At 39.3% G+C, this 23,475-nt stretch overlaps 3 protein-coding genes across 4 annotated transcripts; all 3 read right to left on the minus strand.

The window, feature by feature from the left end:
• Window positions 1-982: 982 nt before the first annotated feature.
• LOC127352359 (unconventional myosin-Va) lies at window positions 983-15,684 on the minus strand. Its single transcript, XM_051380642.1, has 40 exons — window positions 15,490-15,684; window positions 14,966-15,076; window positions 14,209-14,380; window positions 13,780-13,924; window positions 13,506-13,662; window positions 13,278-13,421; window positions 12,596-12,677; window positions 12,374-12,481; window positions 12,125-12,231; window positions 11,745-12,010; window positions 11,570-11,651; window positions 11,347-11,487; window positions 11,098-11,223; window positions 10,737-10,820; window positions 10,314-10,439; window positions 10,017-10,114; window positions 9,817-9,903; window positions 9,577-9,685; window positions 9,255-9,466; window positions 9,020-9,176; window positions 8,385-8,624; window positions 7,919-8,167; window positions 7,275-7,368; window positions 7,047-7,189; window positions 6,719-6,832; window positions 5,951-6,085; window positions 5,803-5,859; window positions 5,402-5,629; window positions 5,148-5,212; window positions 4,988-5,062; window positions 4,703-4,901; window positions 4,324-4,417; window positions 4,092-4,235; window positions 3,838-3,992; window positions 3,670-3,759; window positions 3,426-3,576; window positions 3,037-3,319; window positions 2,217-2,391; window positions 2,049-2,129; window positions 983-1,930 (listed from the first exon to the last, which is right to left on the minus strand). The coding sequence occupies exons 1-40, from the start codon at window positions 15,514-15,516 to the stop codon at window positions 1,778-1,780; spliced, it is 5,466 nt and encodes a 1,821-aa protein (XP_051236602.1). The 5' UTR covers window positions 15,517-15,684; the 3' UTR covers window positions 983-1,777.
• Window positions 15,685-16,688: 1,004 nt separating this feature from the next.
• On the minus strand, window positions 16,689-18,817 carry arpp19b (cAMP-regulated phosphoprotein 19b). Its single transcript, XM_051380736.1, has 3 exons — window positions 18,622-18,817; window positions 17,957-18,079; window positions 16,689-17,871 (listed from the first exon to the last, which is right to left on the minus strand). Exons 1-3 carry the CDS (start codon window positions 18,664-18,666, stop codon window positions 17,701-17,703), a joined length of 339 nt encoding a protein of 112 aa, XP_051236696.1. The 5' UTR covers window positions 18,667-18,817; the 3' UTR covers window positions 16,689-17,700.
• An 829-nt stretch (window positions 18,818-19,646) lies between these two features.
• rsl24d1 (ribosomal L24 domain containing 1) lies at window positions 19,647-22,188 on the minus strand. Of its 2 annotated transcripts, none has more exons than XM_051380734.1 (6): window positions 22,026-22,188; window positions 20,968-21,081; window positions 20,810-20,882; window positions 20,650-20,713; window positions 20,409-20,494; window positions 19,647-20,056 (listed from the first exon to the last, which is right to left on the minus strand). In XM_051380734.1, the coding sequence occupies exons 1-6, from the start codon at window positions 22,104-22,106 to the stop codon at window positions 19,986-19,988; spliced, it is 489 nt and encodes a 162-aa protein (XP_051236694.1). In that variant the 5' UTR covers window positions 22,107-22,188; the 3' UTR covers window positions 19,647-19,985. The 2 variants fall into 2 exon arrangements, with proteins under 2 accessions (XP_051236694.1, XP_051236693.1); XM_051380733.1 differs by having other exon boundaries at window positions 19,647-20,062.
• Window positions 22,189-23,475: the final 1,287 nt, after the last annotated feature.

Genomic DNA, 23,475 nt, shown 5'->3' on the forward strand with positions numbered 1-23,475 from the left:
GGGTGGGAGGGGTCACAAAAAGATAAAAGGGACGAGAAAGTAGAAAAAATGCATAATTTGTGACACTTTTCTTGTGAGACCCTCTTCAGACCCTTCAAATTAAGCAATACTGTTTGTTATGAGCTGCCTATAATTCACGATGTGGAGTAACAAGTGCACATTGCTTAAATTTGATGGCTCACAAGCCGAAAGGCTGGAAACTAGCGCTGTCAAAGGTCATCCTTTTATTCTGAAAGTCCCACCACTCATATTCCAGGTTGGTCTCGTGTCTTCCTGGTTGACTTTGTCGCTCACCTGCTGCGGACTTTGACTGGATGACTCCGCCCTCCCGTCTTGTGACAGCGGCTCGTCGGAGTGGGTGTGCTCGTTTGATCAAGGATTGTGACAACAAAAGAAACCGGATACAGACCTCAGTCAGATCTCCATATGTGAACGCGTTTCAGCCTTTACCCACAAGTGCTTAAGCCAAATAGAAATGATTTGAAAAAGAAGAGTAAATATTTCACCTCCTTATACCAACTTGACCCCACAATATCACTGCACTTGCATAATGGAGAAAAAGTTTTAGAGAGACTTCCACAAGGAAACACATGAACACATTCCTGGTGTGCACAGCTGAGAACATGTAAGAGATTAATCATTTATGATGTGTTAGACATTTTCTTATGTTAAGCATGTGCAAAGACAGAGCAATGATGATCGTGGGGAATAAAATATAACATCCTAAAGCAGTTCATAAAGTCCAGATATCACTTAGTGGAAGAGTTAGGTTGAGTGTACGTTTACAGATGAATTCAGAGATCCACAAACTCTCAAATAATTTCTTTTAGATAAAGACTAGAGTGCACATCCGTATTTGATTATATTGTTCCATGAGGGATATCTGCTGTTAAACAGCATATTACACAACCAACAACAAGATCTATAACACCTCACAGGGTAGTGAAACTCTCTGTAGTATTTTTAAGCACTTCAAACCATCTTACTGAAAAGCCAGCCTTTAATATAACTGACAACATTAAGACTGGTTAAATACATACTTGGAATATTTTGTCCTTCACCTTCTCCTGACATTAAATACCATCACCTGATATTAGTGGTTACATAAATATAAAGTTACAGAGATAAAACTCAACTCCTGAATTTCATCTTGAGACATTTTCAACATTTAAAATCAGACATATATTCATATTTTAACATCGCTCACGGTAATCCAGATCTGTCCATGGAAATAATTCAGTTACTTTTCCACAAACTTTACTTGCAGATGTTGCAAACTGCCCTTAAACCTGCGATTTTAAAGCTTTAATATCTGATTTTTTTCTGTAATTGTGTTTTCTGTGAATGTCTATTGTCCTCAGGTTTCTCTTGGAAAAGAGATCTTAGTCTCAATGAGACTGCCTGATTAAATAAAGATGAATAAAAATAAATACTAGATACAGTATTAGAAAGAACTGTACCAGTGAATGCATTAAGGAATCCGTGAATTCACAAAATACTATCAACACCTGTATCATTAATACATCAGGTGTGGCAAGAGATGACCTTTAAAATACTTTTTTCTTTGGCAGATCGACTGTTTATACAGTTGTCACTCTTTGGCTATGCAGTGCTGAGAAGCTAATACATAGATAGTATGTAAACAACGTATTCTGCTGCGGTACTGCAATAAGCAGTGATAGTGAAAACATTACAACTGGTACAAACTTTGGTTTAAAAAAAAGTCTTATGTGTTTTTACTCTGGTAAACAGAACTGAGTGTCAGAGATTCACTGGTCTAGATGCGGTTGAGGAAGCCCAGATTGAGGCTAGCAGGCATCTGGATGGTCTCCAGAGCCACAGAGGAGGGCGTGAAGAGGAGGGTGATGGAAAAGATCTTCTTGGCGTCCATCATCAAGGTGGATGACTCAACTCTGTCTTTCAAAAGGTCCTAAAGTGTAGAAAAACAAAAAGCAGATATAATAAATAGTTTTATTAAACACAGGACTTAGAATAATAAAGAGCATTCTTAAAGAAGCATGCTTAAAGAGCAAACACAAACCACTCACTTTAATAATTGTGATGAAAGAGGTTGATACTCGCTCTTCAAATTCGATCACTGGAGTGTACAAGGTCAACACTTTTACAATCTGCTGAGACAAACAAACAAAGATCAAATCACAAGCAACAAGTCATGTCTACAGATTAATCAGGCTGAACATTTACTGATGATGGACCTGTGCCGTGGTGAGGGCGGTGGACATGTTGCAAATAGCTTGGGCATCTGCCTCAGTCTTCTTCTTGATCTGTAGAAGCTGTGCGGCCTGTACAAGAGGCTCCAGAGTCTCCTTGGCACCGCAGTCCGCCAGCTCTCTCTCAGCCAGCCACTCCTCCAGCTGCCAAACATTGTACCTGAAGCCAGAGGCAACGGACAAACAATTCAGACTGAACTAAGGCAGTGTCTCGCAAGTTCCAACCTGACATCTGCTCTGTAAAACCACAGTAAAGTTTATACTGAATGAAAATATTCCTACCTTTATAATAAAAATAAAACTATTTAACTATTTAAGTTTGCATTCCTCCAACTTTAAGACAAGATACTGTTTATGAATCCTGAGGAAAAGTGTGCTGAGAGGCTCTTCCTGTAAAGGTTTATTCCCCTTAGGGTTACATTATCCAGTACATGAAGGGATTTATTTATTTACTTTATTTATTTGTACCCCATCAATAGTAACATATATCACCATATTTGGACATTCTTTCAGCTTATTTCTGTGCTAACTGTAACTTTGAGCTTCTTCAATAAAAACATATCCACCTGTTTTTGTTTAACCCAATCATTTAAAATATAATTTTTAAAATTAGGCCACAGTACTTTGAAGATGCATTATTGTCCAGAAGTTTTGTAATAATCAAACCAGTGGGTGTCTGAGATAATACCTGAGAAAACTTCCTTGATATAGGCAAGAACAGATATACCTCAGTCCGCTCTCTTCTGCCTCTCTAATTTCACTGCATTAAGAACAAAAACTCTCCAATGACCATCCTATGGTTTACCTGATCTGCAGGCCTTTGCTCCAAGAGCACATGTCCTTCCGTAGCAGCAGGTTGTTGAGCGTGACCGCACAGATGATGTAAAACAGCTGCCTGACCACCTGTTTAATGAGGTCTGGGTCCATCCCGTGTTGAGACATGGTGGTGTGGAAGTGGCTAAGACGCTGCAGGAGGACTTCCACTGTAACAGCGCCCACCTCTGGGACACTGGTGCTTCTCTTCCTCAGGCCTGTCGGTTTGGACCCCAGAACACCCTGGATTGTCTCGTGCTCCAGCATGCTTGCCACTATGGGAAACAAATTAGGGAAAAATACATTTCATGGGGTTCTGTTATAGTCAGGCTTCTGGAGAACATAAAGTTAGTTATGTATAGTAAGATTAAGCCTCCTCACCGATCAGGGGCTGCAGGTTGTCCTCCATGCACTTGATAAACTGGCGGTAAATTTGGATGGCTAGATCGCCAATAACCTGTTGGTACTCTGATAGTTCAAAGTTGGTCAGGCAGTGCTCATTCTGCTTGGCAGTGTTGCGCGTCATGACGACCTTCAGTGAAAAGAGGTTGTACAGATATCCAGAGTTAATTAACAGACATCAGGTACAACAATAACCATAACCTCAAAGCCTTATCAAGCCTACCTCGTCTCCGCTGTACTGCTTCAGACAGTGCATTAATCTGCACGTGTTGGCCAGCCAGAAAGAGACCACTTCAAAATCCTTTCCTCTCCTCTGTAGAAACAGTGTAAAAATGAATTCAAAATAAAAGCATCAGTCACTTTCTTTACACAGATAAGTTATATACTACACCTTAATGACCCCTTTGATGCTGCTGATGGTTGAATTGAGCAGAGTGCTGACTCTCTGATCATCATTCACTCTGTCAGCATATCGTAGGCACATGAAGATGATGTAAGCCGGAAGCCCAGGAATGAGGCTGACCGCTACGCCACGAGGCTTTAGATCTGAGAAAATGAAAACAAAATTGTTTCATCTATGGGTTTGCATGCAACTCTAAAAGCAGTTCAGAAATGATTTGATTGAGCAGAACAGGTTGAACACACCTATGACCACATTCTTAAGCAAGCGGGCCTCGTCGCCCTGCCTGTACTCCAACATGCCTTGGTACTCTTTCTCTTTGCGGGTGATGTTCACCGCTCTGACGGGAGCGTTCGTCACAGAGGAATTACTCTTTTGCTGAGCACTCGCTAAACACAAAGAAATCACAGGATTAATGATGTTCTAATGTCATATAGAAAACATACTGTATGAACACACTCAGTGCCATGTGATTACCTTCAAAGTCTTCAACCTTTTTAACGTAAAATTTAAGTTGTTTTTTCAACTTGCGTATGGTTTTGTCCTGTTTCTCTTGCTGCTCCATGTGTTCCTAAAATAATGAAAACATACCAGATTAGTGTGAGGGCAAACCAGACTTCCATACACAACACAGAAGTGTTTTTTTTTACTGTACATTGGTTTATATGTTATTCTCTGCTGATGTAACAATGCCACAATACATTTAATCTAATTTGAAAACTATAGCAGGGTCCTTTCAAAAGGTACAGATCCAGACAGTGAAATCTGTTTATTTTGGAAGATCTCTGCACTGCGAAAATAATGACACAGTCATAATAACTGATAAAGGGCAGAGTGACAGATCGAGCAGACCCACCAGGTTCTCACTGGCCAACCGTGTGATCTCATGCTTCAGGCTCGCATCAATGCGGGCGTCTTCAGACAGGAGGAGGTTCTGGGTCAGCAGCTTCTGTTGTTGCTCGTTTTCCTTCTTCAATTTGTTCACCTCCTCGAGCAGTTTCCTATACTTCTCATTGTGAACTTGTTCCTGCTCCCGCATCTGGCACTCTAGAAGTCTGGAGGATAGATGGATGGTATTCAACTTAATATGGCATGAACGTGCTTGAATGTACAAACCAACTGCAGAATATAATTTCATTACCTATTGGTCTCCTTCAGGCCTTCATAAGCCAGCCACAGCTCTCCATCTTCATTCAGTGTATGGATGTCAGTTGGTCTGAGGACCAGCACCAGAGAATTTAAATAACACTTAATGTATCACCTGATGGATTTAAACTGCAGTGGGAGTCACATGATCTTACCTGTCAATATCTTGGAATGAGGGAATTTCAAGATCTAATTTCACACCTTCCCCAAGAGCAGAGTCCTAGAGGACAGTTAATATGAGATAAATTACATCTGATGTGTGTTGCATTAAATGCAAAATACTGCATAAAAAATATTACGTTCGGTTGAACTCAATTTTTTTAGCGCCAAATAACAGAAGTTATCTCAGGACACCCAACAATTCCCACCATGAGCACATAATGTATAAATATGATAAATATTTTTTCACCTTATGTTTAAGAGCTTCTTGGCGGACCATATGTGACCGGAGGAGCAGCACTTCCTCTTTTCGCATTTCCAGCTCGTCATTGGAAGAACTGAGTTGGTCCAGCAATATGCTGTATGGCAGAGAGCCGGGGGCAGGGGGCATCAATTCACTGTTCTCAGTGGTCAGAGACTTCCGCAGCTCATTTAGATTCTGCTTCAACTTCTTGTTCTCAGACTCCAGTTCTTGCCGCTGCATTAAGACATTTAGAGATACACAAACATATCAAACTTCTACAAATGTGTGTTTCTATTCAGTATTTTAATACAAATATGAGTTATAATAGAGAACTGGTATATTAATGGGATGACTCTGTGGATATCTCCTTTTTGGGATCCCAATACATGTATCTGACCAAGTCATACCTTTAGTGTTTCTAAGTCCAGTTCTGCTCTGCCAACAGTTCTTTGCTCCTCCACCTCCTGTTGAGAACCACATACATATAATGTCAATATTAACCATTCAACTACAAATATCAACCAAAAAATTCCTAATAGGTTTCTGTTTCCATACGTTTGCCTTTTCTTGTTGGGCTTCTTCTCTGTTATCCAGCTGCTGCCTTAGTGACTGTTTTTCCTGCTCCAGGTCCTTCACTCTTCTCTGGAGCTTCAGAAGGATTGGCAGGTCCACCGGTGACTGAGGCTCATCCTAACAAAACCCAGCAAGCACTGATTGGTGAATCCCATCACAAACTAACTAGAATGCTGCACTAATATGATTATAACACAGACAAGGCCAGAAAAAAAATTCATCACACAGTTGTTAACGATGAATCAGTGTCCAGTGTCCAGGAACATCTTATCTTATCTTATCTTCCCTGCAGGTGTTCTGTAAATTCATCAACACACATCAAGAAGTGTCTCTATTTCCCTTCAATCTTTTGTGGCACTAATGTTTCCTGTAGGCTGCCATACATCCTTCTCAATAGAAACCAGACTATCAAAGAAATAATGTGAATCCAGATTATTAGGAGAGTCTGCTAACTGCACTGTATAGTAAACAACTTTGTAACATGTGACGTGTCTGTAAAGCTGCTCAAGTTTGTAGATGATGCCAATTCTTCCACCATGAAATCTTTACATAACCTTCAGAATTCCCTGTAACTGACTGTGTTCGTACGACACAGTTGCTATTCTTTGTGATTATAGAGAATAGAAATGTTTTACACAGCATACAGGGGGTTATATAGTATATCACACACACAAAAAATATACACTTTGTACAGATCACTTTGAGGCAATTCTGACATTGCACCATGATGTGTGTAGTTTTCTACATTACCTCTGTTTGTATAGAGCTGTCATCTCCCCCAGTAGAGCCTAAGCTCTGACTGAACTCAGATGAGTTACTGCTGTAGTTGGAGTCTGTTCTCTTGTGACCAGATTTGCTTGAACTCTGATTAGGTGTATAAATAAAAAAAAAAAAAACAACAACACACATGTTAGTGACAGAATAAGTAGCCAGACCTAAACTTGTTCCATCATGAGAAACATTGGTGCAGGAAACTGATTTATGTATACTCTGTAAGCCATTGTCACCAAAATTTGTTAAAATCCATAGATAAACATGTATCAAATAACAACTATGTCAACACTGAAGTGTTCCTCACAATGCTGAGATTAATCTCTTCCTTGAGGTCTCTATGGCGCTCCTCCAGATGCAGGTGTTCACTCAGCAGATTTTGGTAGCGAGAGCGTTCTTCAGTTAAGTCCTTCTCCATCTGTTTTGTATTCTCAAAGTTGGTTTCAACATCTGAAACAAAACAATTTTTTGTAATTCACTCCAAATGAAGCCATTATTTAACCACAGTGGAGGTTTGAGGTGAACTGCTCAGTACCTGTTAACTGTTGGGCTTGTTCCAGGATAAGTTTGTTCAATTCATCTTTCTCGCTGTTCAACAAGCTGTTCTTCATATTAAGCTCTTCTACCACCTGATTGTGAGAAGAGGCAAAATCACGTGTTCTTAGTCTTTATTCCTGTAGAGGTTTTAGAAACTAAAAAAAACAGCTAAATAAACAACTAACTAAGTTCATAAAAAGCCCAATGGGCAAAAATGACAAGTTCCTAGTTTCATTCTGTAACTTTTCTTTCCTGAATGTTTTGGGCAAGCAAAATTAAAAATCATAAACAAAATGCAACTTAAAACAGCCAAAAATGCCTACACCACATAAACTAAATTAAACTTGAAAAAAAACCCACAACTTCATGAAAACAACATTTGATTGATGAAACATAAACTAACAAACACCGGTGAAAATGAACAATCCTCGGCTGTACAGCTTAGTGTGAATACAACAGTTTAGTGGTGTGACGTACAACATGATTTTAACTCCATGTCACTGAAGGTCATTGATATCTCCAACAATGCTAAATCATTAAGCCAATCTATTACCATTCCAGAAAATTAAAAGAAATAGCGCTATGTAAGTTGACAGGCAGTTAAGTTGTATACATTCAGCTTTAGAAGCGTAGTGGGCCTACCTGTTGTGTCTGCTCCTTGTAGACCTTCGTCTGCTCTTCCAGGTCTTCTTTCTCCCTGCGGGTGTTTTCCAGCTCGTGCTGAAGGAAGGAGAGCTGCTCCAGCAGCGAGGGAAGTGTCTCTACCTTGGCTCTGACCTCCTGCTCTGATCTATGTAGGTTTTGGAGTTCTCTGCTCTGTTTCTCTCTCTCCGTAGCACGGGCCTTCTCCACAGCATTCAGCCTCTCACTGAGCTCCTTGTTTTCTTTTTGCTGCAGGGGGGAGATAGACACACATGCTTTGCATGTGATAGGACAACTCCCAGTGACCTGTTGTTTCTCTAGCAACAGTTATTGTGGTAGATTCAAGAGTAAACAACTATCTAACACAGATAAAAGTATATATCCTATATATCCACACACACACACACACACACACACACACACACACACACACACACACACACACACACACACACACAATACTCACCTGCTCATTTATCTTGTGCTGCAACTGCATAATTTTGTTCTCCATGCCAAAATTGAGCTTCTTGAAGTGCTCCACAGAACGTGCCTCCACTTTTAGCTTCTTTAATTCCTTCTTGGCCCTCATGCGACGTACACAGCTCTGCAGCAGGATGATGGCTGTCAGGGTGCGTCTGTAATGCTGTCTCACCAGCCAGCCCCTCACCCATTTCTGGATGACCACAGACTTTTTCTCAAACATCAACTGTGTGAGAAGAAAGTAAAAGTTAAAATGCATTAACACCATGCATTTCAGTCTTACATACCAGCTGCCAGACCCTTTCACACAAAATGTAAACATTATTTTACAAATATTTTCCATCTCTATTCATATGACTCACTGATTAAGAATCCTACACAACAATCAAGGTTTAGGAAGTAAAAAACAATGTGGTGAACTGTTGCTACAAGGCTACAACAACGTTACCACTGAAACCTGGCACATATGGACTTCCTTTGAGCTGGAAACTTTTTCACATTATAATCAAGAGGCACCAATTCCTGTTTTGGTACCTATTAAATCCAGTTTCTGAATTATAACTTATTTCATTTCTGAAGGGATTTTTATTTTATTTTTTTTTAAATCAAGTATGACATTACCTTATAGTACTGCTTTTTAGCCATGTAGGCCCTCAAGAAGCACTGAATAGCAATAGCTGCAGAGCGCTGCTGCTGGTAGCGTCTCCTGGTCACCCACATACGCATGTTCCGCTGAAGAACAACAGCTGCTCTTGTTCTTCGCAGAAACTTAACATAACTGACAGGAAAAAAATATGTCAGAAATATGCTAGATCAGCTTAGTCTTATCCTGCTGTTGTTTAGCGTCTCCACTCACCAGCGTGCCTGGTGACCCCGTACATGTCTCTGTATGGTGATGGCAGATTCCCTCATTCTCAGATACTTTTTGCGGGCCAGCCAGCAGCGAATAGTCTTCTGGATGCGGACACAAGCCATACGCAGCTTGTCAGAACGCAGCTTCTCCAGGTAAGCCACCTGACCTGCCCTGAAGAAGATCTTGTTTTTGCCAAACTGATACTTATCCTGGTCCTAGGAGCAAAAAATAATACAAACAACATGTGATATTTAAGTTGGCCGAGCAGTTTACATTTATTTTGTTATTGACTTTATGGGAATGCTTTTGTTTAATTCAGACATACCTGTATGAGTTTTTCCAGGAGACTTTTGCAAGTTTGTTTCCTATCAGGAAGCACATCCTTTTGCTTCATGAGGACCCGATAACGGCTAAAGAATTCCTGATAGGTCCACCTACAATATGCATAAAATAAGACAAGCTGGATATATCATTTTTATAGGTCTATATACTATAAACATATTATGGTGTATACAACTGCCCATGGCCCTGTGCTCTGTACCAGATGTGGTTGCTGATATTCTACCTAGATGGGAATCCTGCTGCTGAGATCCGGATTGTTTCGAGGATGCCACATGCTCGAAGTTGCTGCACTGCCCTCACAGGGTCCAAGCTACATGAAAGATAACACATAAATACCTGTTACAAAAATGAATGTACTACTCTTTCATCTGTGCTTGTTACAGATAATCTGGTGAAACCAATGAGAAAAATCCTCCTCCTCACGTGAATGAAGCTTTAAGGTCGTTTGGCTTGATGCAGCGTACATAATGAGGAGTTGTAGCATTCAGTGTGTGCATCAGCAAATGCAGAGACTGTCGAAACTGAGTAAAAAAGACAACGATAAATCCTTGATTGATGAGCAAGTATGAAATTGCTTGAACTGTAAATATTATTATATAATAAATATTTTGTATGCAAAATAGTTTTTAAATATGCATTTAATGACAATAAGAAATGTAACTGTATGACAAATGATCACGCACCACCAAATGACATGCTGCCTGCTCTTTATGCTCTCACCTGCAGTCCAACAGTCTTCTTATTATCCCTCTGAGCTGGACCAGCCCTTCCAATGACACTGGTTCGCTTGTTAGTAGAACTTGGTACCTTCTCATCATCCTCAAACAGTGTCAGCAGCAAATCAAACTGAAAAGATCATTTTTCAAACATCAAAGCAACAAAATACAAAGTTATCATTGAACAGCAGATGGCAGTGTTTTCAATCTGAAAACGTGGGTGTATTTCCTCCAATAGTTAGTTGAACAATTATAGGGTGTGTGCCCAGGGACTTGCAACATAAAATATACTTTACAGTCATTTGCTTTTAGTTGAGGGGGTGTTGACATTGACATTCCTTTGGCCTCCACAAAAAGAGGAGAAGGACTAGGAAATGAAAATAAATAATAAACAATTTATAATAAAATATAATATAAACTATTTCACCTTGCTCTTTTTCAGCACATTTATCTGCTCCTCATTGACTGTGTCCTTGTTTTTCTCCAGGAAACCCTCACACTGGTACTCCACCTAGGCACAAAGAACAAAGTCACACAGTGTTCTTTGACTAAAAGAGTAAAGGTCATGGTCATCATTTAAAGTCTGAACTAGGCTGTATTGTTCTAATAAATAGAAACATCAAACACTTGTGGTGACGGTATAGAAGTCTGACTTGGCAGACAAAGTAATTATAGTTTCACACTTGACTCTGTTGGTGCTCTTGATTAGAAAGCATGACTCATCCATCAGTCTACTGACCACTGAGACGCAAACCCACCTCAGCATGAGACATACAACTGGGATTCACCTTGTCAGCAAAGTGGTTGATGATAAAAGCTCTATTTGATAACCTGGGTTTATCAAAGTGAGCATTCTGCTTCAGGAGAGTGTTGTACAGCTTCTGGGCCCATGTGTCATCAGAGCCTTTGGGCATCTATGGAAAGAGGAAGGGCTGACACATCAGTTAGTCACAGCCTTACTCATAGCCTCCAAACATAGCACAGTGGAGATTCCTGCAGTGGAAAGTAGTAGCTAGTAGTAGTAAAAACAATTTTACCTTGCACTCTTCATCCAGAAGGTCCAGTACACCCAGCTTGGCCTCAATGAGATTAATGCAGGGCTGGTTGTCATAGAAGTCAATCAATGTCCAGGGGATCTCCTCTTTCATGTACTCCTCTTGCTCCAGTTTGAAGACATGCTAGAGGGAGTGATAGCTGACAATGATTTACGTGTAGCTTTCGACTACAAAATGAATGTGTTGGGCACGTAAAGACACATACCTGGTTGAACTGTTGTTGAAGCTTCTCATTTGCATAGTTGATGCAAAACTGTTCAAAGCTGTTGACATCAAATGTCTCAAACCTGGGAAAAAAATACATGTTTAAATTAAAAACAGGTGTCTGGTCATCTAGGGACAGAAATGGAAAACCCAGTAAGCTGGAGATGAAAACCTACCCATAAATGTCGAGTACACCAATGAAGGAGTGTTGTTTCACTGCAGATTTTAAGGCACTGTTAATACTGTCCACAATGCGGCTGAAAAGTCTGGCATAGATGTGTTTGGCTAAGGCATCTCGTCCATTGACCGCGCTCATTTTGGGGACAGGCTTGACATAGGTTTCTGTGGTCGTCTTGAGTTTCCTGTGACATAACCAGTGGGCCATTTCTTCACAGGCCACCCCCATCAACTCACAAAACACCATCAGGTGGACATTATCTGGCTGGAAATACATACACAATAATGATCTTATACGGGTGAAGATCTACACATCCTCAATACAACATCCAGACATAAAAATAACCATATACACAAGAAAAAAATAATCAGTGTTTACCGAGATGCTGCATCTGTCCGCTGACTGCTCTTTCACCTCCACATTGCTAAGATGGAGAAGAGCTGCCAGAATTTGGTAAATTGCCATTTGATCACTTTCACTGATTCCTACAATGAAAATCAGAACAATAAAACGATAAATGATCATCAATCAATCACATCAGGCAAACCAGAAACAAAAATGTGTATGTACAGTACTGCCCATTCAGCATGTAACTGCTAACCTTACTGAAATGACTCTAACACTCACCTAACAGTGAGAAAGCCCTCCTGGTATTGCACATCTCTTTGGAATCATCCACTCCTTCTATGACTGGGCTTTGACCCTGGTTAGTACAGTGGAAGTCATCTGCGCAACCTTCAGACAATAATCAAATGTTGTACTAAATCTGTTATAACTGCTATTGCAAATTATTTGAACTGTTTCTCAATTCTGCTAATAAGATAAGTGATATTTTATTGACTGCAATACCTAACTTGAAGGCTTTGAACTCTGGTAAATGTGAAGAGGCACACAGCTGGTAGAATATATGGTAGTTCCTTTCTTCGTGGGCCTAAAAGTAATGCAAACAGATGCAAAATACACAAGTACTGCAAACACATTCAGTAGAATTATATTAAACAATACTAAGAATATTTTCAGAGCATTAGCTGTCAGAAAGCCAAGAAAGACAGCTGACCCTGCAGTGTAATACAGTGCACGACACAGCTGGACTTAATGCGTAGGAATACTGAAGCTCTATGGTTAATGCCAAACAAAAGGGCTGTCTGATGGCAAGTTGAAGCAGAGAAAATACTCTTAATGTAGCGTACAGCTATACGGATCTTTTTTTTTTTTTTGGAGGTGGGCCTTTCTTATGTGGCTAAAATATGTTTTGCTGCTGCCCCCATCTACAACAGCATATAGCTCTGCTTCTGTGCCGAGACCCCTGTCTGCTGTCGGCCAGCCGAGCTAAACTGAGCTGAGTGAGCTGTTTGTTATTACATTGCTAAGATACACATGTTACATGTTACATGCACATGAAAGTGTTTTAAATCAATTAACTCCCATGAGAAACAGAGAAGATAGAGAGAGAAGAACGGGCACATTCAGACACTGAAGCTAGTCACCAAGCTATCGATATGCAAGTTAAATCCATGTCGATGTAATTTACCTGAAACACAACTCTAGACTTCTCCAGTAAGTAGGTTCTCATGTTAGCCCCAATTATACAGTGCTTCTTGTCAAACCCAATCTCAATGTATTTCCCAAAGCGACTGCTGTTGTCATTCCTTGTTGTCTTGGCATTCCCAAGGGCCTAGAAGAATCACACAAACGGCTTTTTAAGTAAACTTAGTCATTTTATAATTTCGTCTTATTGCCCTGCTGTGTTAAATGTTACCTCCATGATGGGGCTGGAGGCAAGGACTCTCTCCTCAATATTGGCCTCACCAGAGGAGCAGCTGACTGTGGCAAAGTAACGCATAGCGTATTTAGCCGAGACAGTTTTGCCAGCTCCGGACTCACCACTCACTATGATGGACTGGTTTCTTTCATCTCTGTGTGACAAGTTAACAAACATCAGCTAAAACATATTTAGAATATCAGCTCAAAAGGAAATTAATATTTCATTTACTTTAACATGTAAAATGAAATGTATATGGAGGTTACGAAACCTGGCCATTTGTTTGTATGCTTCCTCTGCAACTGCAAATATATGGGGGTCCATATCTCCCATGTTCTGCCCACTGTAGGCATTGATGATGTCAGGTTCATAGATAGGCAGTCTCTCATAAGGATTAATGGCAACCAGGACAATTCCTTAATACCACAAAAAAGAAAAACTCTCAGTAGGACTCTTAAAACAGCCAAAACATGTGTCATTATGTGGCATGGATTCGGATCAATAGACAGTGAACTCGTTTTGTGTGTCTGATTTATCACAAATTGATGTAATATATGTTGATGTGTGTTCCTTTAAGAGCAACCTCTGCCACAATAATCAGCATAACATACAGTAGATTATGTCAGAGCAGACAGTGAGTAGGGCTCCAAAGTCTACAGTAACAGCGATAGTGAGAGTCAAAGGAGACGAAGCTCATTACCACAGTACGTGTAAATCAACCTGGAGTCCACAAAGCGCACTTTAAGGTTGTGTAGCACTGCAGGCTCGTGGAGGTAGCTGAGAGCTGTGAGATCATTTTCCCCCACCAGGATGTTGGGATTTCTTAATGGTGGCAAGTTGTTGGCTTGGGAGTCAATTTTGTATTCCAGCTCCTAGAAAGACACAAGAAGTTAGCTATATGTACTATAAACACTATAAGCCGCTTTAATTTTTTGAAAAAACTGTTAGGAAAAAGGACAATAAAACTGTTAAATAGGTTTTAAGTACAAAAATCCAAACATCAGCTGTACTTCATGTTAAGTCTAACTAGGACACACTGAGCTTGGCTTGTTCGTGTTCACTCATGATAATACTTGGGCCTTATTTCCATAGCTGAAGTGCGTGCCCAAACTCGACATCACAGCTGCAGGTAGCAACAGAGCGGAGTGAAAAACTTTCAACCACACCATTTATACATCTTCATATATCAGTCCACCAATGGCCAACCCAGGACATTACATGAGTTTCTTATACAAGGTGTTTGTCTTGCCTGGGAAATCTATGTCCATTTACCAAAATCATCACAGCTGCCTCCAATAATCCCAAAGCACACAGAGATTTATGAGGCTCCATTGCCAGTACTTCTTGCAGAGAAATGTGTGCATGGCTCTCTGACAGAACATCACACACCCATTTCCACCTCAGTGCCTCTATCTCCCTTTGTTTGGGTATGTGTGCAGGGCATTTGCCTGTCTCACCGTGCCATCATCCAGCCGCAGAGTCAGCGTCAAGTCGCCAGGAGTGTAATCTTTGATAAGCTCTGCTGACTTCCACACTTCTGCCGCATCTGGGAGCCATACACGGGCATACTGATAGACAGAGGACAGAGAGGAAACCGGGTCAGAGCCATTCAACCACTGCACCTACAGTCACACAGGCTTTTTTTTTTTTTTTTTACAATACACCAAAACGGCAGTGACATGTAAATTGACGTTACCACAGGAAAATGTAAGCATAAATTAACTTGAAGTCACCAGACAGCAGTCATGCGTATAATGTGGATGAATGAGGGGTATTTTAAGCAGCAGACACATTAAAAAAGGAATAAATTAAGATTTTAAAGTTAAATTGTTGAGTAAAACTCTCAAAGTGACTAACCCGAGTAAACCACCTTCACTCACATATATAATTAACGATACATTAACTAACATTAGCTTGAGAGAAAAAAACCGTTGTATGATCCGGACAACCGACACAGTCTAATTTAATCCGGTGTACCAACCTTGGAGTAAAGCTCAGAGGCTGCCATGTCTTACAGGTCGCTCCGTGAGCCCTCAGAAACTTTCTCTGCCCGCAGACAGAAGATTAAAACATGTTTTTATTGACTCCCAGAGAAGGAAACGCGAACTTTTTCTCTGAGCTCCCCCTCTGCTGGGCTTGGTGCGTGAACCCGCGAGGATGATTCAACCGCTGGTACAACAGTTGTCAGTCAGCTGCGCGTGCCCCGACACGTTTTGCTCTCGTGCATCTTGCGTGCCTCCCAGCGGCCATCCTGCGCATGTCAACTAGACCACCTGAGGAGAGGGCTGAGGTGGCCCACAGCTGGTACTGTACCACTCTGGGTCCAGGGGAGCCACATTTCTCAGATCTAATAATTAATAATTACTGATCCGACAGAGGATTTGTACCTCACAAAAAATAAAACAGCACTATCAAAGTTTTTACTGCTTTAAACATCTAGAGGGTAAAATGGAGCCTAAAGGGGGGGCAACTTTGGCCCATGGGCCCCACTTTGGGCAGTCCTGATCTAATTTTTGGTGGTAATTTGGGTATTTTCTAGGCCATAATCTGTTAGCTGAGGTGAATTGTTCAGCAATAGCTAGGGAACCATACTGTATTTGCTTAATAAATAAAAAAATGTCCCCAGCTGGAGAAACCTTCAGGAGGTTTAGAGCATTTTTTTAATAATAAATTATTTCAGAAGTCATTAATTGAATTAATTGTGAATGTAATAGGCTTCTGTATAATTCTGCATTAGTAATTTGAGTAAAACAGTAGTGACTGGTGAAAGGTATCAGTCTTATAGCATTGTAAACATATATTTGACATTTTTTCATACATTTTAATTTACTTCCTTTGCCATTATATTTTGTAGTTAGCTCAAATGTTGTAATATATTTCAAATTTAACTACATATGGCTTAACAATATGACCATATTACTGAATATTTCTAAGCATGCGCTATTATGGAAATACACCAAGAGATACAGGTTTCCTCTGAAATTCTCAGGATTACCTCAGATTGTTTATATTACACACTACCAGTGGATGATGGCAGATTGTTTTTTATTCTGTATGATTTCCACTTGAGTAGAATATAAAATAAGCCTCTTTAGTGAATGTAGTTTTCTCATTATGTCACATTTGAGTGTAAAAAATAAATGCAAGGACACATTCAATTGAATAAGTGTACTTATAAGATATTATGCAAAACTATTTTATTTACAAAACAAATGGCACAGTGTGACTGCACAGTAAATGCACATGCACACTCCAAACACATCAAGGGAGTTTTCTTTCCATAAAATCCTAAGTGATTCCAGTCAGACAGTGACAGACATTTCAGGCAAAATTCACAACTAAGATTTTCACTGAGGGAGCAAATATTGCTCAAGAAGGTACATTACTTTTAAGGCCATTTTAGAGGTCAGAATGAGATGGAGACCAGCAGCAGCAAGTCTTTGCAAACCAATGTGACTAAAATTAATTGAAATACAACTGGCTACAAAGTGTGTGTGTGTGTGTGTGTGTGTGTGTGTGTGTGTCTGATCTAATCTTCAGTACTTTGAGAGCACAGAATCAAACCGCGTCACAGAGAGAGGAAGAGACACTATCAAGTATTAGAAAACAAAACAAAAACAAAGCTGAATTACTTAACTTTTCACTATTTAAGCAGACATGCCTCCATGTGAATGGGTGAATACGCAAAAAAGCTTCAAACTTGAAGGTATATCTGTAAATTTCTACCTCATACATATATCAGTGCGAACTGACAATTTTCTCTGTGGTCATAATTCAAGTCTTTTTTTTCTTTTTTAAAATCAGCAACATGGCTAAATGTACAGCCTCTTCAGCTGCTCAGGCAATTTGCATGGAGGCATATATCCTTCAAAGTGAAAACATTCTGTGTAAATAAGATAGCACTAACATCCATTCATATTTACGAGTGTGATACCATGTTCAGAAATTAATCACTATTAAGTCTTTTTATACGATCTCGAGAAACACTTTTAGCAACTACTTTGTTAGATTTAACTCACTGACAACTCAGTGGCTGACAGTTGCCAATTTTCCTCAAGAAACTGACTTGACTTGGTACGTAACTTGTTCTTAGAGAATACATACAAAAGGTGAAAAATAAGCAAAAAACGTAAACAAACAGGTAGATATGAAGTGGGTTTGGAATGGTAACAAAACAGTAAACTTAAAACCATCAACCAGCCAGTTTGCTGGCCACGATCGAAGTCTTTCTCTGCGGCAGGTCCTGAGGTGTTGGGATGTGCCCGCCTGTAATCTCAGACTTCTCTGTTGGAGCCGATGGCAACTGTTTATTCTTCATTTTTGCCTTGGCCATGTTGTAGTCACCAGAGTCAAAATACTTTTGCTGGACAAACAAAAAGAAATAAAGTGAGAATACTGGCTGGTATTGTTTAAATGAGCAGCTGGTCAGCTTATAATATTAAACGCACCCCCTTCTGAAGTCTTTTCCTGAGAAGGTCTGAGCCTCCGGGCTTGGCTCCAAGGTTAGGGTACCTGGCCTTCAGTTTGGCCTCCTCAGATTTCTCTGGACTGATTACTTTGTCCTCCATTTCCTGTTGAGAGAGAGAGAGAGAGAGAGAGAGAGAGAGAGAGAGAGAGAGAGAGCACAGTGTGTATGGGTGACAAATGTCAGCTGACTTGATGAAATGAAAAACTGTGAAGTTTCATTAAAAGTGCATATGCCATTGATGATTAATGAGTATAATTTGCCAGCAGCAGCAGCAGTTACAGCTCCCACGGTTAGTGTTTATGTTGCATTATGTGCAGGCGCCGCCATGAGGGGAAACTCATTCGTCTTGTCATTAACTTAGCATGTTTAGCTTCTGCATTAACCAACATTAACAGAGCTATCAATCGAGTTACAAGTGACTGTGGCAATCTTCAAGTTAGCCCTAAAACAGCAGGAGGTTTTATTCTGCTTTACCAACAAACGCTAGTAGCTAATTCGCTAATTATTTGTCGGTAGCATCGTTACTTATATTAGCCAAGACTAGCGTACTAGCTACTGGCTAATTAGCTTCCTGCTAGCCGCCTGCTAATTTACCAGATTCGATGTAATGGCAGCATCGGAAAACTCATTAAATGTCCAGTTTACCTGCTGTTCTTCAGAAGTCCTCGTTCCTGCAACCTCCTCGGACATGGCTGTGTTGAATCCCTGCTCTGCTCGCAAAACTGTGGCTGTAAAACGTCCAACCAGCTCTCCTGGAAGACGAAAGGTGGTACTGGAAGCGACGAGGCGGGCGAGGGCTGCAGGCTGGCCAGCAACAGGCCGGTGAATCGATACCAGAGAGACAGATGGGAGTGACACTGGACGACTGTCAGAGCACCATTGTAGATTATTTAATATATGAAGAACAGAATATGCCTTTATAGTGTCTTTATCTTGTTGAAAATGTTCTTATAAAAATTTATTTTTCTCCAAAAATATGAATATATATATATATATATATAAATATATTTTAGACTTTCCATTGCATCAGTAAAATACATGAGTTTAGTCGTTTTGTTTAGCTGATTAATTCATGAGAATGTTTTTAAAAATTGCATTTCGTTTGGTCTGTAAGATACAAGATTAAGCATCCTCAATAGTATTATATCTCTTTGTCAAATTTAAGTGGTAACGGACACTCAGACTTTCACATTAGTCAAAGTATCTTAATCCATATTTCTAGAAAAATGTTGTGAAAAACAGAGCAGAGGCTCCTTAATCTTTTGTCTGTAATTATACAGGTTTCACCACATCTGTATAAAATGGGAAGTAAAAAGGTTTGATAAATGAAAATCTAAATGTGTCTTCATTTTGTGGCTCACAGTTTGTCTGTTACTGAGTACTTGTGGTTTTTATGGAGTGACACGTGGAAATGAATGTAGGCCAAATGTTTTTTGCTGATAGCACAGTATACGCTCCACTTCAGGCACTTGCATCATGTGTGCAGTGTAGGAAAGTGCTGCTAATCTTCTCCCATAATGTTCATACTAACACAAAGACCATCGCAAAGGTTTATCAGCAAAAATCCCTCTGACACAAAAGTAAAATGTTCTAACAAATATTAAATCCACATTTATTTTGGCACTAACTTCGGTTTATAGTGGGGTTAATGTCAGAGAAATAAACAAAGATTCTCAAAAGAGGCTTTTTAATTGTTGGTTGGTTTCCTTTTAACATTTTCTGCATTACTGTAATACATTAAACTATGCAACATGATAGAGTATTTTTTTTTTTTACAGCCTTAACTACCAATCAGAAGGAAAAGAAGGGAGAGATGTGGTTAATTGCTGCTTCGGAGGTCCTTGTCAGGCCAAAGCTTTCAGTCCTTGTACAGCAATTTAAAACTGAATGCATTACTGTGTCCATCATCAGTCGTTTGGAAATTTTAATCCCAAAACAGAAGTACAACATCATTCAAGGTCAACTTGCTCGCAGGTTTCATTACACAAACAATGGGTATGGGTATAAGATTAATTATCTTCATCTCCCATGTCCACGTCTTCTTGTAACTTCTGCACCATTTTGGCCTCCATCTGTTTGGCTTTTCCTGTAAAAGAACAAAAGACAACATTGAACAATGCTGAAATGTATTAAACAGCTTTTTATTTTAAGCCCCAGTTGGAGTTTATTTTTAATAACTGACCAATGGCCAACTTCCCTAAATTGTAAAAAACAAGACTCTTTTTCCTTAATATGTGTGGATATATAGTATAGTATAGTTTGTTCAGTATATGAAGCTGCATTGTCTTGTATGTGTCTGTTATGTCTGCTATTTTCACACTGGTCTGTACCATGTGTGTGTAGTAAAATCAATGACATCAATTCAAATTCCTTGTACATGATAACAAGATTCTTGTGTACAACTTCGCTTTCTGCTGATTTAATATTCTTACCTGCATGTGGAGCTTTGATAAGGTGAATATTTTTCTTCACTTCGGTGATGGCCTCTTCTTTCTCCAACTGTTTGCCCTTCTTTAATCTATAAAGTGAAGACAAAAACACAAAAGGTGAGTAAAAACTTAATTTTCCAAATCCTGTAAATGCCGCATTTGTTAGATAAAGCTATTTTACACAAGATGGTGGCTTTGAGATGCAAAAAGATTCAAAAGATATGCAAAAAAATAACTTTCTTACCTGTTCATGATGAATCTGGCCTGTCGTTTCTGTTTTATTTCTTCCACCCTCTTCATTGCTTCCACTGTAGAAAAATTAAAAGGAGACACATGACTCTTCGGTTAAAAAAAATCAAATGACAAAACATTTTAAAAATGCGAGAAATAAAAGAATACATTACCTGTCTTCTCCCACAGATCCCGGTTATATTTAACAGGGATACTTCTGCGTTTCTCGAACTCCAAAGAGTTGTCCTGAAGAAGAGGATATTTATTGGATAAGTAACAACAAAACTAAATAAAGACAGTGAGATAAGTGCTCTATAGATAACCAACTCACCACTGTCAACTCCTTTCCTGACGCCTTTCTGAACGCTTTGGTCCATCTTGTCTTCCTTGGGTTACGCTTCTTCTTGAAGTTCCTGATGCATTTTGATCTGCAGAATCTGAATGTCTGCAAACATTTAAAAGATAGATAAAAGCTATTATTAGTTTATTACAGATACACGACTACTAACAATCATGTTCCTGGTAAGTAAAAAGAAACAGCAGTAAAGAAATGCCAAAATAATGTTAGAGGAAGTTTAGAAAACAATGTCACCATTACATTGTCTGTCCACAAAAAAAAAAAAAAAAGGTTTCCAACTGTTAAATGTCTCTCAGTACGTATCTTGGTCACAATTACTCAGTAATAAAGTTTAATGGATTGTTATGTACTTATGTAAAAGACGGTTTACTGTATCATATTTTTTTTAAAACTCTCCAATTTAGTATCAGGACATATAAAGAGTTATAATAAGATGTTCTGTATTAAGTCACTCTGGACTGTTCTTTTTGTACATTGTGTACAATCTCTTTAATTCTTTTTTTATAGATATCTTCTATTTCTATTTATTATATACTATAAGTGACACCTTATTTTTGCTGCTGTTTGAGGCCTCAAAAATAAATGTAAAAGTTAAAAATATCGCTGCCACAATCTTAACAAACATTATAGGCTTTACACAGACAGTATAGTTGAGCTGAGGCAGTGTTTATCATTAGTCCAGTCTCACCTTCAGAGGGCGCTATTACACCATAAGCTATAAACAGAGGCCCTGCTGGTTCAATGTCCGGACACTTCATACTTAATGAAAGGCAGCGTGGATGGAACATATCTCAACATATTGCGTTAACATAATGTAAATCGCTCTGTACTGAGGTAGATAACCACCACGTTGAGTTATTTACTGTCTGTCAGCTGCTGGAAACCCAAAATCTTCATCCCACGTGAGTGAATACAGCACGTTATGTTCGCACGCTATCATTAGCCACCTGGCTAACGGGCACGCACTGACAGTCAGACACGCGCTTCTGTCGCAGTTAAATGGTTATTTATAAAGAGAGACAGCGACATACCTTACAGTCGTTCCTTACAAACATCGCCCCATGCCCGGGGTACACTGGTCCCGAGCAGAAATAACACTTTTCGATGCGCATTTTCACAGCGGAGCGGCTGCGTGCGACGACGGACAAAAACAAGACCGCCCAGTTTCTTCCTCGTCTCCTTTCTCGGCTCCGGCAGATGAACCGCCTGTTGGGGGGGTTTGCTGCCCCCTGCTGGACTTTTATATGATATCATTGAAATGTGCTCAACCAGAGTTTGTAAACCTTTTGTCGTCTTTTATGCTGGAAAAAGCTGCAGCTGCATTGAGGATTGGTGGTTTTATTCTTGGACAGACTTCCTCCTGAAACAAAATAAATTATATATATATATATATTATATAACAAAATATTATAACTTTACGTTGTCCAATATGACATCCTTAATATTCTATGGAGGACAAAAATGTTACATTTAAAATACAAATATGGCATTATGAAATAAGAAACCATATAAATAAGTAGAGTAAAATATATAAATTAACCATTAAATTGTGAATTTTTTTAGGTTCGATTTACAGAGTTATATTAGAGGTTTTTTTTATTCCAGTATATTAGTATCTATTTAAATGTGCCCTTGTTTTATTTATTTTATAATAGTATTTTTCTTGACCGTGGCGTTGTCACAGATCTCTGCTTCACCTTTCAGCCATATGGACATGGATAGTGGAAACTGTGATAATGAGTTGAGTTTTAATTTGTAATAATACAATTTTAAAAGATTTTGGTTATTTTACTGTCTTTATTCATATGGTTATTTAGATCATAATGTCATATTTATTAACTTAATATTCACAAATCTACAGCATGTCCCTGAGCTGTGTGTACTGCTTACTCTCCTTACTTCCTTTCTCCTGCAGCTGGTAGTATGGTGTTATCCCCTCACATGTGACTCTGTACTGATTATGGAGTCAAATGTATTTCTATATATATACACACAGTGAATGAGCCCTCACAGCAGATATAATGCAGATTTATCTTCATTGTGAAAAGGCTCAAAAAGTATGAAGACCCTCAGACGAAATATGTACAGTGTCTGTCTCTGTGAGAAAAGTTACAATAAATGTCTGAAAAGAAATCTTCAGTTCAGTGAATGTAAAACTTTATCGCAACAGGTGAGAAACTTATTATCTACTGTTTTGAAAAGGAGGGTTATTTATATTGTTGCTGTCTTTAGTGATGAGTTTTTAGTCTTTGTTTTTTTTGTCTTTAATTGTTTGTCGCCTATTCTCAAAGCTTGTACAATTGTTTCTAACAAGCTGCACATGTAGTATGTACCGGTTCCTCTATGTATGGTATATAGTGTTTTCAGTATATTTCAATAAATAAAAAGGAGTTTCATTTTCTTCCTCTCTCTCTCTCGCTCTCTCTCTCACACACACACACACACACACACAGACCCAATGAAGACAAAGTGCAACACAAT

Source organism: Dicentrarchus labrax, unplaced genomic scaffold (assembly GCF_905237075.1).
Source record: "Dicentrarchus labrax unplaced genomic scaffold, dlabrax2021, whole genome shotgun sequence".
In the NCBI taxonomy this organism is placed as follows: domain Eukaryota; kingdom Metazoa; phylum Chordata; class Actinopteri; family Moronidae; genus Dicentrarchus; species Dicentrarchus labrax.